The sequence below is a fragment of the Hibiscus syriacus genome, unplaced genomic scaffold (assembly GCF_006381635.1).
Source record: "Hibiscus syriacus cultivar Baekdansim isolate YM2019G1 unplaced genomic scaffold, ASM638163v2 tig00110429_pilon, whole genome shotgun sequence".
Taxonomy (NCBI): domain Eukaryota; kingdom Viridiplantae; phylum Streptophyta; class Magnoliopsida; order Malvales; family Malvaceae; genus Hibiscus; species Hibiscus syriacus.
The window spans coordinates 7,667,291-7,686,312 of NW_024062733.1; the positions used below are offsets into that span (position 1 = coordinate 7,667,291).

Here is a 19,022-nt window from a genome sequence, read left to right on the forward strand (position 1 = left end):
ATATTTCCTTCCTTCATATCAGTAAAATTCTTCTTCTTTGCTCATGGTTTTTCCCTTTTAGGTTTTCCACATAAATCTCAGTGTTCTTTATTTTTCCCCCTTTTCAATCGTGTTTATTTTTTTGCCGATAATCATTGTTATGATATTATAACAGTATATTTTTAACTTTAAAATAAAATAAAATTATTAATAAGGTGATTATAAAGTAGTATCTGTTCTAAATACTCTCTACCATTTAACAATAAATTTATTAACATTATATGTTGTCTTTTTTTTTAAATTTAATATAAGATTTTCATGTACTTAAGGTTCGAGCTCAAGTTTGATCTTCAATCGAGCTAAGTTTGAGAATGTCTCATTTTTAATTTTTTTTAGCTCAAGTTGAGCTTCAATTTTTTTTTCTAGTACGAGTCAAACTTGATAATTTTAAGCTTGTAAGTCAAGCTTGATAATTTAAGTTCGTAAGCTTTTTTTTTAAAGAAAATATAAGCTCGTGAGCTTATTTTTTTAAAAGAAAGTATAAGCTGGTGAGCTTTTTAAAAGAAAAGAAAAGAAAATATAAGCTCGTGAGCTTTCGAGTCGAGGTTGAAAATTCTAAGCTTGTGAGCTTTCGAGTAGAGTTAAACTTTAATTTTTTGATTTCTAGTTTAAATCGAACTTGACAATTTTAAACTTATAAGCTTACGAGTCGAGTCCAACTTTAAACTTTTCGAGTCATGTCAAGCTTAATAATACTCAAGCTTGACTTAACTCATTTAGAGTCTAATATGAATGACTAATAAGTAATCATTCCTCTATATAAAAGTTACTAATTGGTCTAGTGAAATAATATGTGGTGATTATAATATAATATTTATAGACATAATTATTCCAACCTAAATTCTTAAGAGTGAATAATATTATATTTTATCATTGATGTCAATAAATTTTAATATGTCGAATTTAAGTAGTTATAAAGAAAAAAATATATTTGAAAATAAGCAATTAATCCTTGTTTGCTTTTAAGAGCAAGCCCTTCTCAGCTTTTGGAGTAAGAAAAAACAAATCTTCTTCAAAAGCTCCCTTTAAATTTAAGAACAAGCCCTTCCCAGCTTTTGGAGTAAGATTCCAAACATGTGATCTCAATCTCCACATTATATCAACCCTAAGGGTGCGTTTTGGATGGGATTGTGAGATTACTTGGGGAATTTTTTTTTCAGAGCGTGATACTCATGTTTGAATTGCAAAGATTCTTAGTAAGGGGTAATAAATTATTCCCAACAATGATATTTTGGGGGCTTATTACTGAAAATGGCATTCCCCCAATTCCTTAAGTATTATTCTTTTCCCATAACTTTGGACTAAAATGCCTTTAAAACAATTTTTTTCCAAAAATATCCATCTCCTAACCGTTGAATAAAAAAATTCTACGAAGGGTAAATTACAAATTTATCCTTAAATTATTTTAGATTTACAAAAAAAATCCACAATTAAAATTTTATATGAAGTTCAGGGGTTAAAATAAAATTGAACCATTTTATTAAACTAATTTATCTTTTAAATTTTGTAAAAAAATTATATAAATTTATGAATTTAATTTTTTTAAAGAAAGTATATAAATTAAAAATAGTAAAATAATATATTTTCTATGATCTTTTATATAAATATTTTCTTTTGAATATTAGAATTCAACTTGTTTAAAAAATAAATATATAACAAGGATAATTTGATAAAATATACATTCCGGTAATCTTTTATTCTTTTAACCAAATATTGTAATCTTACATTCCTGTTAAACAAACAGAACAAAACAATGTAATATTTCCAGTAATATGTTAAATAATATTACATCCCGATAATCATATTTCTAGAGGTAATCCTATATTCTATAAACTAAACGTGCTTTTGAACTCAAATTGTCAATCCCCAGTTTTGTCAGCAACCGTTAGCCCACACCACCTTTCGCCTTGTGTTTCCATTGCTGAAAAAGAAGATAGTTTTATTTTATGCTTAGTCACCACACACTATCTCGTTTAACGCCAATATCTTTTGCTCATTGCCAGAGTTTGTTTGTCATAAAAAACCTCTTCTTAATCCTCTGTTAATCACTTTCCTCATCTCTAACAATAACCTTCACATTGCCTACTTTTGTATTCTCTTAGCTTCTCCTTCTATTATATATATATATATATAGTTCTCTGCTTCTTCCCCATTGCTCATCTAAACTTTGTGTTCTTGCTTGAGAAGGGTCTCTTTTCTTATAATGTAATCTTGATAAAATTTTCCTCTTTTTTTTTTAAACTTGTTCTGCTATGTTTCCCATTATGGATTCTCGTTAATCTTGCTCCACTGCCAGTTTTTTTCCGCTGTTTTATTTTCTTCTTAAAGGTTTCTTCTTGGGTTTTTATCAGTGCCCATTTGCTTCAAATTGTTTAAACGATCTCTAATGGAGTTTAGGATGATGGGTTTTCGTTAATTTTTCTGGTGTTCGCTTGTAAGCTCTTGAAACTTTTAGCTTATGTGAAGTTTCTGTTTGGCAGCATGTAATTTGTCAAAGATCTAACAGCCTCTGTTGTTTGTTGAATTTGAAACTTTTGTTTTGTTGAATTTGAAACTTTTGTTCCATAATAAATTGAATTTCAGGTTCTTTGATTCGTACACAATTTGATTCTTTTCATACTTTGGTCATTCTTTACAAATTCATTGAAATGTAAACTTCCTTTTGTTCTGAATATTTAGTTACTGCCCTTATCAAGGGTCAATTATACATAGGAAAAATGATGAAACTCACATCTTTTTTCTTCTTAAATCCAACAATGATCAACCAGTTAACATCTTTCTTCCTATACTTTCTACAACTTGATTATCTAAGCCTATGCAACTTTAGTTTCCGAATCGACCTCTCAGTTCTTTGATCTTTGTCAGCGTGTTGTGTCTTGTATTCTTTCATTAGTTGTCTTCCAACTGAAAAGGGGAAGAAAAAGAATTAGTGTTTGCTCAATTACTGAGCTACCATGGAAGAAACTTTTGTTCCATTACGTGGAATCAGGAATGATCTAAAAGGAAGGTTTTTATGCTACAAGCAAGACTGGACTGGTGGCTTCAGTGCCGGTGTCAGGTTAGTAACATTCATTTCTCATCTATATTCATACAATGAGCTATAAAGTTTGTGAATATCATTATTACAAAAGACAACTATCTGCCATTTAGGATTCTTGCTCCAACAACATATATATTCTTTGCTTCCGCAATTCCGGTTATATCGTTCGGGGTGCAGCTGGAACGAAATACAGGTGGGGACTAGACAACTTATACATGTACATCAGCGTGTTCTGCTATGTTTGTCATGATTTCTAATGGATACTTTGTTTTTGTTGTTGTTGTTTTAGATGGAAGTTTGACTGCAGTACAAACTCTTGCATCAACAGCACTTTGTGGAATCATTCATTCACTCGTCGGAGGACAGCCCTTGCTCATTCTTGGAGTTGCAGAGCCGACAGTATTGATGTATACTTTTATGTACAACTTTGCGAAGGACCGAGAAGATTTGGGGCATAAACTTTTCTTAGCCTGGACTGGATGGTACTTCTTCAATTCCATCATAATTGAGTACTGTAACCGGATAGGTTTTCTGGTGTCACTAAGCTTTTTTCTTTACTTGGATGGGTTCTCAGGGTATGTGTCTGGACAGCACTTTTGCTTTTCTTATTGGCTGTTCTTGGGGCATGTTCTATAATAAACCGATTTACACGTGTAGCGGGTGAATTATTTGGACTACTAATTGCAATGCTTTTCATGCAGCAAGCTATACGGGTGAGTATCCTCATATAATTAACATTATTAAATGAAATGATCTACTCTTATGATCATGATAATTGAAATGATCTACCCTTATGTGTCACCTGAAGATAATTTAAGGTTGCTTTTATAGTGCTTTCTGTTGTTATTTAAAATTAAAATGTACTGATCATTTTCTCATTCATTCCCTCCCAAGACTGTGCTAGAGGCTTTCATTTTTTGTACATAATGAATTTTATTCTAAAGGGAATTGTGGAGGAGTTTGGAGTTCCTCAGAGAGAAAATCCTCAGCAAACAGCATTGCAGCCTTCGTGGCGATTTGGCAATGGAATGTTTGCACTGGTTCTGTCATTTGGCCTCCTCCTGACTGCAATAAGGAGCCGTAAAGCAAGATCCTGGCGCTATGGAACAGGTATTGGATGCGTTTCCAATTATTCTCATTAGGGATTAGAGGACGCTGTTACATTCGTTTATGCTACAGAAAGAATAGTTTCCTGGTTGGAGAAAGGCCACACATTTGTCATCCTTATTTCTCTGACTTCTGCATCTCTTTTTTTTATATAGGCTGGCTTCGAGGTTTTATAGCAGATTATGGGGTGCCGCTTATGGTTCTTGTGTGGACTGCTGTTTCTTACATACCTGTTAATGATGTCCCAAGAGGGATTCCAAGGCGTCTTTTCAGTCCGAACCCATGGTCTCCTGATGCATACTCTAATTGGACCGTTATCAAGGTCAATCCTCTTTGGTGTTCAAATGTTTAGAATCTGTTTACTCCCTTTCCTTCATAGGAGCTAATTTTTTTGTTAAATTTTCTTTGAAAACTGCCAAGGGACTCATTTTCTCGAGTTTGCAGGAAATGGTAACTGTGCCCCCTCTTTACATAGTTGGAGCATTTATTCCAGCAACCATGATTGCCGTGCTTTACTATTTTGACCACAGTGTAGCATCTCAACTTGCTCAACAGAAAGAATTCAATCTGAAAAAGCCACCTTCATATCATTATGATCTTCTTCTTTTGGGTTTACTGGTGCGCCATTGTCATTTGATAACTTTTTTGAATCTGATGGATGCCTCTCTCTTTTTGTTTTTGGTCTCAACTCATAATATGGTTTGATTAGGTTATATTATGCGGTCTTCTCGGCATTCCACCATCCAATGGTGTTATTCCACAATCCCCAATGCATACAAAAAGCTTAGCAACTCTTAAACATCAGGTATACATGGGGTTTGCTAGCCTGATTATACACGACTGTAGGTTGAGCCTTTTCGTATGTATCTCATTTTGATCAGTTCTTTCATTCTATTGGCGACAGCTTCTGCATAATAAGCTTGTTTCAACAGCCCGGAAAAGTATAAGTAAAAATTCCAGCCTGAGTCAACTATATCGAAGCATGCAAGAGGCATACAATGAGATGCAGACTCCACTTTTCTGTCAGCTTCCATCCACTATGGTACATAATTTGTACTCTTAATTTTGATTTACACCATCTATTATAATCCCCAGCTGCCCTGATCTTTTTAGTTAAAATAGGGGCTGAAAGAACTGAAAGAATCCACTATCCAACTGGCTTCAAGTACTGGCTACATTGACGCACCTGTTGACGAGACCATTTTTGACGTTGATAAGGAAATAGATGAGCTTTTACCAGTGGAAGTCAAAGAACAACGTTTCAGTAACTTGCTTCAGTCATTGATGGTTGGTGGGTGTGTTGCTGCTATGCCTCTTCTTAAGAAGATCCCTACTTCTGTTCTTTGGGGTTATTTTGCTTTCATGGCCATCGAAAGCTTGCCCGGGAATCAATTTTGGGAGAGAATATTGTTGCTTTTCACTGCTCCAACTCGGAGATACAGGTACGTATTCCACTTCTATACTATGTTAAGGACATCTTCAGTTCTATTCTAATGCTCGTTCCACATGATCTGTGCCGTATCAGGGTGTTGGAGGAGTATCATGCAACCTTTATTGAGACTGTACCTTTCAAAACTATTGCCACCTTTACCTTGTTCCAGACAGTTTACTTGCTGGTATGCTTTGGCATAACATGGATCCCAATAGCTGGAGTCCTTTTCCCACTTTTAATCATGCTTCTCGTGCCGGTGCGCCAATATTTGCTCCCCAAGTTTTTCAAAGGTGCTCATCTTCAAGACCTTGATGCCGCAGAATACGAGGAAGCTCCATCCATTGCCTACAACATGACATTCGAAGTACGCTCTCTTAACCTCGCTTTAGTTCTTCACAAATTTTCATTTTAAAGACGAAACTTTAATCTTAGATGTTCCTTGATACATTATGTTTTGTATAATGGAAAGGACCGGGAACGTCGGGCAACAGCTACTCCCATCGATGATTTAGAAATTCTAGATGAAATTATGACGAGAAGCCGCGGAGAAATCCGGCATATGCAGAGTCCTAAAGTATCAAGTACAACTCCATCTTCAGTTCGGGACATAAAACCTTCCTACAGCCCACGAGTCCAGCAAAATGCACATAGTCCTCGGATTAGTCAACCGAGGGAAATCGATGAAAAGGGTCTTGGATTAAAGCAAACTCCCAGTCCCGGGCCATCATCACTTGGACAAAGCAGTCGTGGTTCATCATCAAGCTAGAAAAAACTTCATTTTGTTCTGTTTTTTATAAGTCTGTTTAGTGGTGTGGTAAGTTTATATGTCAATTGCAATCGAGAGGTCTTGTGTTTAGTTCAAAGGTTCTAGTTTACTTAATTACTATACCTTTTTTTTTAACATCAAAGCCAGGAATAAAGGCAAATATGCCATTCCCAAGCAAATGCTTATATTTTAATAAAAAACTGTAAGTACATACAGTACGTTCTGTAACTTCTTGTGATGTTTACTGCAGTAGTAGGTCCTTCAATGGAGATTCTGTTGTTGGGACAAAGTTTTACCATAAAAAGTAGTCCCCACTAAGCGTAATGCAGGTATACTTTGTATCTGTCAGGCTTCACACGTGTGGGAATCTCTTTAATCAGTAAAGGGAGCATGTGCTCTTGCTTAATAGACTTTTACAGTCTCAAGAATTAAAAATAGTGCAGATAATTTAGGTAACTTAATCTTCAGGCTCTCACATGATAGTATAATATAAAGATGGAAATCCGATTATGGCGATATGCAAAGTAACGAGGGAACACATGGTAGTGCTAAGTATACTTTGTTTTCCACTATGTCACCAACTTGTACAAAGGGACTACCCCAGCGTGTTCTTAGTAATCAAAGCATTCTTGTTCAGCATTAAATTATGCATTTCGTACCGCTCAGGATTGATTGAAAAACTTTGCCAATTTTACTTCATGCATTAACAAAGCCACGTAGATAAATATTAGTTGATGATAGAAATGGAGTAGTTGTAGTTTCTGACGGTTCACCCCTTTTAATTTAGACGAAGGATCGTAAACGGTTACTTAATGGAAGAGAAAGAGAGAATAGAAGAGCTGATGAACCATCAAAATAGATATATAGAGAGAGAGAGAGTCTCATTTCTCCAGTCTTGCATGATAATTTATATACATGCTCTTAATACTGGTTTCAGATCTAGAATGATGATAGCTATTCGTAATTTGATAGAGTAAATAGATTTAGGTGGTGTTTGTTTTTACTGTGTAAGGTCTGCAAAGCTCTTATGTCTGCGTCGCGCAGACCACACGCAGACATTGGGCTTCGCAGACCGTTTGTTTTTTAGAAGACACAAGCCCTTCTAACGTCTGCGCGTGGTCTGCGCGGCGCAGACGTGGTCTTATGTCTTCAGACGTCTTCTAACCTCTTCAAAGAGGTTTTATTTAATTTTATATTATATTTGATTTTAATTTTAATATTAATTTTTTAAATAAATTAAATATTAATATTTTAATATTATATTATAGATATTAATTTTAATATTAATTTTTAAATAAATTAAATATTAATTTTTTAATATTATATTATAGATATTTAATTTTATTATCATATAAATTATTTTATATATTAAAATTTTATATTTATTTTAATTATTTTGATTTAAGTTTAAATATAATATTTTTTAGATTTGTTATTTTTAAATTATATTTAAACTTTTTATACAAAATGTAAGTATTTAAACCACATTGCTTAATAAAAAATGATTTCATTGTTTGATAATTAAGATTTTAAAATATAAAAAATTATAAATTATGTTTTTAAAATTTTAAAATATAATCACAATTAAATAAAAAATAATCATAAAATAATTTGATAAATTAAAAAATATTTTCTAAAAATATCATATAATTATAAAAAAAATTATGAATATATATTTAAAAAAATTAAAAGTATTACAAAATTACATATTTAAAAAAATCATATAATTTAATGATCATTTATAAATTTTATTCTATAAAACTTATAAAACTAATAATACATGTGATTATGTGAGACTTATAATAGAATTAATAAGGTAGTGTTTGTTTTTTTAAAAAAATTATTATTGTAGTTGTATAAATTATTTAAATTTTAGTATTGTAAAACTAAAATTATTTAAATATCAGTATTACAAAACTCTTTTAAGTTTAAAAAATCAGTTTATTTATATTTCAGTTTATTTTAGCAGTTTGCAGACGTTAAAAAACAAACCGTCTTTTTCTTGCAGACTGCAGACTTTTGGTCCACCTCTTCTGCTGCAGATGCCTGCAGATGTGGTCCGCAGACTGCAGACATTTTACCTCTTCAAAAACAAACACCACCTTAGTTGTCAGATAATAGATCTAGATCAAGATCTATTAGTACTAGTTATGTCAAAGAGCCGTAGCCGGAAGTTAAGGAACTCCTAAAATTTTGAGGAATTATGAAAACAAAGACTGATAACAAAAGTATAATTCGAGTAAAAAATCTGGAAGAGATATAACAATACTAAATTCTGTAATAAAGAATTGGGTGGTAAGCATACAAGGTGTTGCACTATCTTGATGTTTGGTGGAAGGTTTGGTCGTTTGCCTTTTCATCACCTTTGCTAGAGGGAAAGACAGATTGGCATATATTTTGGTAAAAGATATTTTTTTTGTTATCTGGTTCCCCCATTAACTTGATAGTTAGGTAGTGGAAACTATCATGAACCCTAAAGGCTTTTTTATCAATATCTGAATTCATGTCAGCAAAGATTATGTATATCGGACCATCATATAAAACATTTATTTTATTATTAAAAAAAGCATGATATCAGGGATGGATCTAGGTAAAGATGGCAATTTAACCCGAATTTGACGGATTCCAATCCGACCACACTCGATAGGATTGGATATTTTTTTTAAAATCGGGTTTGGGTAGGGTCATATTTTTTAGGGGTGAGGCCGGGTCGGGTTCGGATGGAGGGTTAAAAAACTCCGACCCGATCCGAGGATAATAATGTAATTTCGTTTAAATTTTTATTATGTTTTTAAATAAATATTTATTTTATATCGGATTGGGTCAAATTTACTCTCTAAAAATTCAGATCGGGTCGAAGTCGGGTGGAGAGTATATATTTTTCGGGTCGGGTGGAAGATATAAAATTTCCAGGTCGGGTTAGATTCGGGTGGAGGGTGTATATTTTCGGGTTAGGTCGGGTTGACCAAAAACTCGACCCTAACCCGACTCATTGCCATCTCTAGATCGAGGGCACATGTGAAGGCAATTACCCACCTCCCAAATTTTTTTATATGCTCTTTTATTATATATTTCTATTTGTATTTTCTATCGATAATTTATTTTTACCCCTTAATTTTTATAAATTCACCCTTAGAATAAAATCTAGGTCCGTCCCAACATGCTATCCATCCTAATAACAAGATCTAACTACAACATTGCTAGCTACTGCAACTAATCTTAAGATATGATATGAGCTTGAAAATTATACAAGTGTGATGTAACATTCTATTGATTGATATTTTTAATTAAGGAAAATTTAAATTCTTCATGTGACTTTGGTGGTTAAAAGGAGTATTGTTCTTTTTAGATATAGTTTCGAGCATCTACGTCTGCAAGATATTTGTATGTTATCAACGACTAAAAAATATAAACAGATGTTAACTTATAATCAAATAAATTATGGTGAAACCCTTTTAAATTCTACAAACCCATTGTTTATCGTATGACGTTTAAGTGGAAAATTCACTGGATTATTGATCGGATTTTCTTGAATTAAGGTAATATCATGAGAACCCTAAACCATCATCTTTGCTTCCTATCTATACTTTAACCATGATTTTGTTAATTGTTTATCAAGTTTTGGCTTTTGAATGTGTTTATATTTGGATTGAAGCTCAAGATCGATTCTACTTAAACTAAAATTTATCTTAATGACAAATCAATTTTACTTTTATTGAATTGTTAACATGCAATCCATTTTCATAAGTAACAGATAACTATATAATAAACGTCGATTCTAACAGAAGTTCATATAACAGTTAAAAAAAGTAGCTAAGCAGAGTTTGTATAAAAACATATCACGAATTTTAGGAGTGTGAGCATTTAATGTCAAATGGTTCAAAGTTATCTTTGAACATATACTATGTAACACTCCAAATTCTAGGTTAGTAGATTTGAGTTTACCCGAGAGGTATGTGGACCTCGTGGAGTTGTAATTAAAGTCGTTGGACCGATTGAGAGTTTAATTGAGTTGGAATCAAGCCCAAAAAATTATGAAAAGGGGATTTTTAATTTCAAGACAAAATACAAAGGATCAAGTGTGATTCTCCCAATTGTGAAAAGATGAGGATTTTATATCCTCATTCATCTTCTTCTCTTCTTTTCTCCTTCTCTCTCCAAGTGCCTTAGAAAGGGTAAGCTTCCTAAGCCCTTTTATGCTTCCTTAATACTTTAAAATCGTCCCCAATCCCTCCAACAACTTTGTTTCCGTATCTTGGCTAGAAGAAGTGGATGGTGAGCATCCTAAGTCAAAGGAAATGATGAGAGCAAGTTTGGTTAAGTTAAAGGAGCTTCATTTTGGATTCTCTAACTAAGGTAGTGTATTTTTAATTCTTTATTGTGTTATGAATTTTCTAAACATGATGCTTTGTTGGGGATTTGAAGATATTTGGAGATTTTGCGTTATTCATGCTTCTATGACATTTTTGGTGTAAAGATAGTGTTTTTATAGTGCTAAATGACCCTAAATAAATCCTCTAAGCTTTAAAAGTTGATTTGGGTCCAAACTAGAGTGTTTGGGAGGATTCTTGAGTGTTTTTCGAGCCTATTTCTAGGTTTTCTAAGTTAGAGTATCGATACTAGATGAATTGGGATGATTTTTGGACATTTTATGCAGGGAGTATCGATACTTTAAAGAGAAGTATCGATACTTGATAAGTGCTTAATTTAGTTAATATTTTGCTTTGAAATTACTCCTTAATCATTGGTTTTTGTGGCTTAATTGTTCGTTTTCATTCATTTTCTGTGCAGGACGTTAGATTTTGGAAATTGCACTAAAAGGATGGAATTCTGCAGTTTTTTAATTTTCGGAATCGAAGCTGAACTAGTGGGCATGAATTCGAGCATGAAACATCCGACGAGGCGATGACGTCAGTACCTTCTAGAAGATCCAGTCAGCGTTTCTAGAAGAATAAATGAATTGTCCACACGTTTTTGGAATTCAGATTTAAATTAAACTCATGTTTTAGGATAATATTTTTTAACGTTGTTTTAGGTATTTTAGTTTAAATAGGTTTTAATATTTTAATTAAGTTTTAGGATAATATTTTAAATATTATATTTTATCTTTGTATTTTAGTTTAAATATGTTTTAGTATTTTAATTAGGATTTAGAATAATATTTTAAATAGTATTTTATTTTATATTTGTTTAGGTATTTTATTTTAAATAGTTTTAAGAGTTTTAATTAAGATTTAAGATGTTTTAGCTTGTTTTTAGGAATTTGAAGGCTATAAATACTCTCTAAGGGTGAGCCTAGAAACATATCTCTCACATCTAAGAATAAAATCTTCTTTTTCTCTCTAGTTTTCGCATATCTTCCTATTTTCTTTTAGAATTTCGTTTTTAACAATTGCTAAGTATGATTTTGGTCATGTTTAGCTAATTTATTTTTAAGCCGAGGGTTAAAGTGAACACTCAATTCCAAGCTTGAGAATTGTAAGGTACTTAAATCACTTCGGATTTTTCTCTCTGTTTTCTGAGCTTACTTTTCAAATCAAAATGATTTCGACATTGGTCCGGATGTTGTTATTGTAACATCCCAAAATCAGGGCTAATGACTAAAATGTAAATTTTGGAAACTTTGTGCTCAATTTCGAAATAAGTCAAAAGTACAAGGATTTAATTGGAAATTATGTGAGTAGGATTGATTAGTAAATATGGAAAGAAAGAAGGTAAAATGGTCATTTGACAAGAAAGATTTTTATCTTTCTTTTATTGGCTATATAAACGTGAGATTAAGAGGAAAAATGAGAGATTTCTCCATAAACTTTCTTCTTCTTCTTCAGCCGTGGACTTCAAGAGTAATAGGTGAGTTAATTTCAGCTGATTAATTCTTAGATTTTTAAATTGGGTTTTATTCCTTGGTTGTTATATAAGCTTAGGGAAATCTTGTATAAGCTTAAAACGTCAAGAATAAAGATATAAAAAGGAAATTCTATTAAGTGTTTAGGAATGAACTTTTGATATAAAGAGGTTTTTGAAGTTCTAATGATGAATTTGACTTGTCAAGAGTCTAATTAAAAGATATGAAGTGTTAGAAGTGGATTTAGAACATGTTGCAAATTTGGTGTAATTCTTGAAATTACATATAGAAGATAGGATTTTGAGATTAAAGATGTGATAATGAGTATTAATGAGTCTAAGTGAGTATATTTGAGTTTAGTATAAGAAAGGGGATTATAGAAGCAATTAAGCTGAAAATAGTGAATTTTTGTGCTTAAAATTGATTTCTGGGATAGTTTGTATCGGTACACATTCAATAGGTACCGATATATCAAGAGTAAAATCTGGGAAGGCGTTCAAAGGGTACCGATACATTAAAGAGTGTATCGATACCCCATTGAACAGGAAAACTTTAGAATGTAATTTGTGTATCAATACATAGGTAGTTTATCGATATACATGTTTAGGAATGTACCGATACACTATAGAGTGTACCGATACTTACCTTAAATAAGAAATGAAAGTAGTTTTTCTTTCAGTTTAAGAAATGAGAAATCAGAGTATATTATTTGGAATACTGATATGTATAAAGGTATGATTATGTAGATATCAATCGAAAGCAAGTCCATATCAGTCGACAAGTATTGAGCATTGAAGAAAAGATAAGAGAACGATATTGACTAGTGAGGCCAGGTGAGTGCATAGTAGATAGTATATGATGTTTAATGGAAATAAGACTTGCGACAAGTCTATTTCCTATATTATTATGCATGAATTCATGAACATGAACATGTGTTTGTTAGAAGTGTATGAGTTATATGTTATTGTATGTGTGATATGTTTTGTATGAATATATGGTAGTGTGATAGGATATAGGAACTGATATAAGTGATATATATGTTTACATAAGTCATATGATATTGACATAATGAATGGTATGATTATGTGATATATGAATATAAGAGATTAAGTGAATGAACATAGAGGATATATATATGATGTTATATGAAGAAAACATATAATTATATGAACATCAAAGATAAGTTATGGGATATGATATATGTGACAAATAATATGAAATGACTTGGGAAGTTAATATAAGCTATGTGATATATGATTTATGTGACAATAAGTTATATGAGAATAAATGCAATGATTACATGATTACAAGAGATAGTCTTGAGATGTGAACGATATGATACGAAGCTGTGAGCTTACATGATATGAACAAGTGAATATGTGATAAGTGTAAAGATAATGCCCATGTTATGTGTATGAGAGCTATAGGTATAGTTAGCATGCCAAGAGTCGAGGGTTACCTATGTCTTTCGAGATATATGGATTGTTTACCTATGTCCTTAGGGACATATGGACAGTTACCTATGTTCTTCGGAACATATGGATAGTGGTCCTTTGGGACATATACATAGGTCCTTCGAGACATATTTCACATGCCACTTAGTGTGACTTATACAAGCTATGGTGACAGCATATGTGCACAACCTCAATGTACTCGCATATCTTTAGTTCTCACGAGTATACATGGGCTAATAAAAGAGATAACATAAATATATCTTGTGTGATACTATTTGTGCTCTTGCAAAATGTGTTATATGTTGTGCATAAATGATAAGTATAAGTTTATATGTTAAAAAGGGACTAATGATAATAAGGTTATATATATGATATGATAATGATAATGATAATGATAATGATAATGATAATGATAATGATAATGATAATGATAATGATAATGATAATGATAATGATGTTAGTAGTAATAAGGAATATGATAAGTTATTGATAATGATAAGTATAGTATATGTGTATGTCTGCATTTTGTTATATGTAATATTATATGAGTGGTATGACATGAGCCTATAAAATGTTTTGTATTGTTAAGTGATTAAGTTTATAGTATATGTTTTAGTATGCCTCACTAAGTTATAGACTTAGCGTGTGAGTGTTTCACACGTAGGTTCCGGAAACCGAGAAGAGAAACGAAGAAGAACAAGATAGGTCAGCATCCCCCTTACAAATTTCGGATCAAAAAATTAAAAAAATGATTAGATGTATTTTGTTTATTGGAATATAGTTGGCATGTACTAATTAATTGAGTTGAATATGCTCTGATATGTTTTGTAAACTAATTGATTTAATTAATGTAAAATATTCATCTTATTTGAAATGTGAATTCAAATTTTAATCAGTTTATAAAGGAAAATGCTTTGAAAAGTCAATGTGACACATCGGACTCGAATCCGGGTCGGATATGGGTTGGGGGTGTTACAGTTATGGTTAACGTTTGAAGAAGGATTTGCTTATTGAAGCATATTCAATTTCCTGAGAACACAGTTAGCAAAATTGTTTGCTAAGAGGAAACTGAGATCGAAATCAGTTATTGTTGAAACGACACAATCCGAATTGGCAGCAAAGAATTGCCCTTGTAAGCAAACATGAATCTTGAAGTAAAAATCTGTTTCGATGATCCAAGGAATTTGAGGCAAAGCTGAAGTCTGAGATTGCTTTCACAATAAGTTTCTATTTATCTCAATCTCTTTCCATTATTTATTTAATTATTTCTTTTATTTAATTCTTATCTTTTATTTTAAAAACAACATTTTAAAACCCCTTTTTTATTTTAATATTATTATTTTCCCTTTTATTTATTATTATCTATTTTATTTAATTAAATCTTTTCAACTTTACCTAGAATTCTATCTCCTCCTAAAATCAAGAAACAATTTTACTAAATCAGAAACATCATAGTCCCTATGAATCGACCCTGCTTCTCTATACTACATTTTCCTTTCTATTTAAGAAGCCAAAATTATTTTGATAGCAAAACGACGGTTATCAATACTCTAAGGAGAAGTATCGATACTACAAGCCTGATATCGATACTGAGGGTCTCAGTATTTATAGTGAGATGATTTTTAGCAAATAAAAGTTATTTTTGGTATCGATAATCAAGGGAGTATCAATACTTGACCTAGGAGTATCGATACTGCATGTAGAGTATTGATACTACTCATTTCGGATGGTTAGATTCAACTTTGTTAAAGTCTATAAGAGTTAAGAAGGATCCGTGATGGTGGGACATAGTCCGTGAGGGACATAAATAGAAAAAGTTGCCTAGAAACACTCATAGGAGTTGGTTACGGCAGAAGTAACCATATTAGGTATAATACTTTGAATATCCCATTGAACATGTGTCGAATAATTGCGAACGAATGATCATTACAATGGATGTTTCAATGAGTGAGACGATGAACGTAGTGGATAGCGAGATAAAGGAAATTAAGTACCTCAGGAACACCTATAATCAAAGATGAGCAAGTTGCCCTACTAGTTCAAGGGTCGACCGATAGGAAGTGTGATGAGAACGAGGAGTTGTTACTAAAGAAACAACCTCGAACCGAATGACGGGGTAGCAATAACCTAACAAGTGAGTAGCGATGTATCTTGATGCCTTTAGGGTGTGAAATACTAAAAGACTAATAAGCCCTTGCATAATGTTCTAGATGAGATAACGATTGAGATTATGTTGAATGAGGGGATGACCTCACTTGATTATGATATGTTCGATAGTGAGTAGTCGAGCTACTTTGGTTGCCCTTGTGTGGCATTGGTTGACGTGTGTGTTGAGACGATTAACTTTATAGAAGATCTTGATAACAAAGACGATATAATAATGTGATAATAATATTATACGTGTAATAACCATATCCATCACGAGGTACATCCACCCACCCTATCCATCCCGTTGGTCTTCATGCCCTTAATCTAATAAAACCACGTCTTCATATCTACCGAATCAGTTCTTGCAGTCTCTGGCACACCCTTGTAGTCTCAACACCAACTCTAGAAAGTTTAGCCTGCATTAATTCAAGAAATGAAATATTATACAATATATGTGTGTGCGTGTGAATAATAAAATGATGGTATCAGTTGGTCACCTGAGCATGAAGAGAGTGAAAAATCTTGCCACCCACAGTAGAAAAGCTTGCACTTACAACTTCAGCCCCTTCTTGTTCAAGAATGCTAATAACTTGATATAGCCTGAAGTTCCTATTCAATCCGGTTATCAAAACCAATTCAATGCTCGAACCCAAATCCCTTAATTCGACCACCGGCGAACTTAAACCGACCGGAGCCGCCGCAGTCTCCGTTACGCGACCGCTTGGTTCGACCGACTTCATCACTTCGTCTTTTGTCTTCTTTAGTTTCTCTATCCTTTCTGTCAAGTGTTTTAGGTAGGCAGCTGCAAGATCAAGCTGGTCTGGTTGGGATACAGTTTCCTGCAAAACACGAACTAATAACACCCAAGAAACTCTAAAATGTCTCCTTAACTAAAGCAGTTATAAACCCTTATCATAGGACATGATAATGCAATTAGTCTCGCTTAATATCTCGTAAGTTGTTATACTATCATATTATATATATTTATTGAAACTTATAGTTTTCATAAAATATACTATCACTTGAACAATTATTCTGATACTACTCAGTAATTTTAATACAGATCAATATTGAAGTTACCTTCGAAACACCTCAAAGAAACATGTTATCATCTTCTTCACTAATGATGTATAGAACTATATACCTTAACACATTAGAAGTTGATACTAAAAGACTGAGAAATATGGGTTTGTATGCTGTCGGAAGGATAGACTGGTGCACCCTGTTAGGGCACATCAAAACTTGATACCTCCAACACGAAATTACATTGAAAATTAGGGGTCTAACAGAATAAAACGGTTGATGAATCGTTTGTTTATTATAAATGAGTATGAACAAAAATTTTATGTTTATTTAATAAACGAATGAATAGGAAAAGAGGTGTGTTCGGTTCGTTTATGTTCACGAACAGGTTGATTTATGTTCGTGAACGTTAGATGAGCATGTTGACAAACGCTAAACGAAGGAACACGAACAGAGGTGTATTTGGTTCGTTTATGTTCACAAAAAAATTCGTTTATAAGCTCGTTTATGTTCGCGGACATTAAATAAATATGTTGAGAAGCATTAAATGAATCGGACATGAATACCTCAAAAATAAACAAACAAATACGAATTGAGCCTTATTCATTTAATCTCGGTTCATTTACACCCAAAAATCAATCATTTTAATTGATGATTAAAAAAGGTTGATCTCTAATCATTAAGAAATAGTATGATGCATGCCTTTATAATATACAAGGTGATAAAGAAATTTTAAAACGAAGGGAAATAAACCAAAATAAGCAACCGAGAGAAATCTGTCATCAAGTAGTAGCACCACTGAAAGAGTGATGAGAAAGAGAGGAAAATACCTTGGAGAGTTTGAAGATGTGATGAGGAATAAGAGAAGTGAGCTTAGAGCACAAAGTTTTCATGTCATATCTACGCTTCCTCTCTATGGTTTTCCTATCAGGTTTCGAGCTCCGACAGCCGCCACTGTTGTGAGCTTATTGTCGGAACCGTCTTTCGGTTGGGCACAGAATTGGGTTTCGACATAAGAAAATGGATTGGAGTCGCCACCGATCATTTATTTAAAAGTAAATTGGTTGATCGGAAATATATGTTTACCTAGGGTGAGCATTTGATCGAGCCAAATAAAAAAATTTTGAGTTATTATAGTTGACGATTCCTATATTTTATAATTCAGATTTTATTTGGAATTCTTTCGAGTCGAGTTGGTTTTATAAAATTCGAGTCGAGTCAAATTTTCGAGTTTCTGTTTAAATAATATTATAAATATTTATAATATTATGAAATTATTTAATTCTAATTTAAATGATATTTTATAATCATATATATATATATTATATATTTTTTCATATGTGATTTACATATACCATATAAAGTCGATGGACTCAACTCAAACTTCGACTTAAATTTGAAAATCAATCTACTAATTACTACAAATTTCGAGTTATTCGAGTTGTATTTTACAACTCGAATTGAATTTGAAATTTGAATCGAGTTGAGTTTATGAAATTACAATTCGAGCTCAATTCGAGTCTAATTTTTTCGAATCGAGTAAAATAAAAAAAGTTAACTTTTCTACTCGAGTCGAATTTTACTCGCCCTATGTTTACCTTTGAAATATTTGAATTAAGTATGACCACCGTCCAATTAAATTAATAAACAAATTACGTGGTCATACAACTCTGTTGGCCGGAAATTGACTTTGAAAACCGAATCAAACTAGGTTCTAGAAACACTACTCAAGTATTTCAACTCCGTACTTGGCGTTAGAATTTTGTTTGGTGGGATGTAAAGTATTAAAAGAAAAAGAAAGATCATGATGTGTTTTCATATCTTCTATTTAAGAATGGATCGACGGAATATTGTAACGTGATCGCATTTTTAAAAAATTTAAATTTTTTTATGATTTAAATATTTTTTTATATTCTTTTATTTGTGATCTGCTTTTCATAAATAAAAAAAATATTTCATTTTCAAAGTAAATATTAGGATTTGAACACACATAAGGTGAAATAACATGAATATCTTTGATCCCTCGATCAATTAATGAATATCGATTAGTGATATAATTTCGTACATCTTAATGTATTTAAATATCTTTTGGATTGTATTTTCTTTAGATTTGATTGTTATCTAATCTTTTTTCTTAATACCGTGGGAAGAACTAGGCTCTTAATCAT

At 32.3% G+C, this 19,022-nt stretch overlaps 2 protein-coding genes across 2 annotated transcripts; one reads left to right on the plus strand and one right to left on the minus strand.

Moving 5' to 3' along the window:
* The first annotated feature begins 2,913 nt into the window (after positions 1-2,913).
* On the plus strand, positions 2,914-6,510 carry LOC120125137 (boron transporter 1-like). Its single transcript, XM_039143631.1, has 12 exons — positions 2,914-3,097; positions 3,190-3,272; positions 3,369-3,561; positions 3,654-3,792; positions 4,024-4,189; positions 4,342-4,508; positions 4,631-4,804; positions 4,896-4,991; positions 5,091-5,228; positions 5,309-5,628; positions 5,712-5,982; positions 6,088-6,510. The coding sequence occupies exons 1-12, from the start codon at positions 2,994-2,996 to the stop codon at positions 6,382-6,384; spliced, it is 2,148 nt and encodes a 715-aa protein (XP_038999562.1). The 5' UTR covers positions 2,914-2,993; the 3' UTR covers positions 6,385-6,510.
* Positions 6,511-16,153: 9,643 nt separating this feature from the next.
* On the minus strand, positions 16,154-17,809 carry LOC120124884 (transcription factor bHLH167-like). The gene is made up of 3 exons (XM_039143450.1): positions 17,685-17,809; positions 16,329-16,670; positions 16,154-16,247 (listed from the first exon to the last, which is right to left on the minus strand). Exons 1-3 carry the CDS (start codon positions 17,745-17,747, stop codon positions 16,179-16,181), a joined length of 474 nt encoding a protein of 157 aa, XP_038999381.1. The 5' UTR covers positions 17,748-17,809; the 3' UTR covers positions 16,154-16,178.
* Positions 17,810-19,022: the final 1,213 nt, after the last annotated feature.

Excerpts from the sequence above, each read along its gene's own strand:
- LOC120125137 (XM_039143631.1), top strand. The coding sequence starts at position 2,994 with ATGGAAGAAACTTTTGTTCCATTACGTGGAATCAGGAATGATCTAAAA. Across the intron at positions 3,098-3,189 it reads GGCTTCAGTGCCGGTGTCAG|GATTCTTGCTCCAACAACAT; the intron begins GTTAGTAACATT and ends TCTGCCATTTAG. Across the intron at positions 3,793-4,023 it reads TCATGCAGCAAGCTATACGG|GGAATTGTGGAGGAGTTTGG; the intron begins GTGAGTATCCTC and ends TTTATTCTAAAG.
- LOC120124884 (XM_039143450.1), bottom strand. The coding sequence starts at position 17,747 with ATGAAAACTTTGTGCTCTAAGCTCACTTCTCTTATTCCTCATCACATC. Across the intron at positions 16,671-17,684 it reads ACATCTTCAAACTCTCCAAG|GAAACTGTATCCCAACCAGA; the intron begins GTATTTTCCTCT and ends CGTGTTTTGCAG. Across the intron at positions 16,248-16,328 it reads TTCACTCTCTTCATGCTCAG|GCTAAACTTTCTAGAGTTGG; the intron begins GTGACCAACTGA and ends GAATTAATGCAG.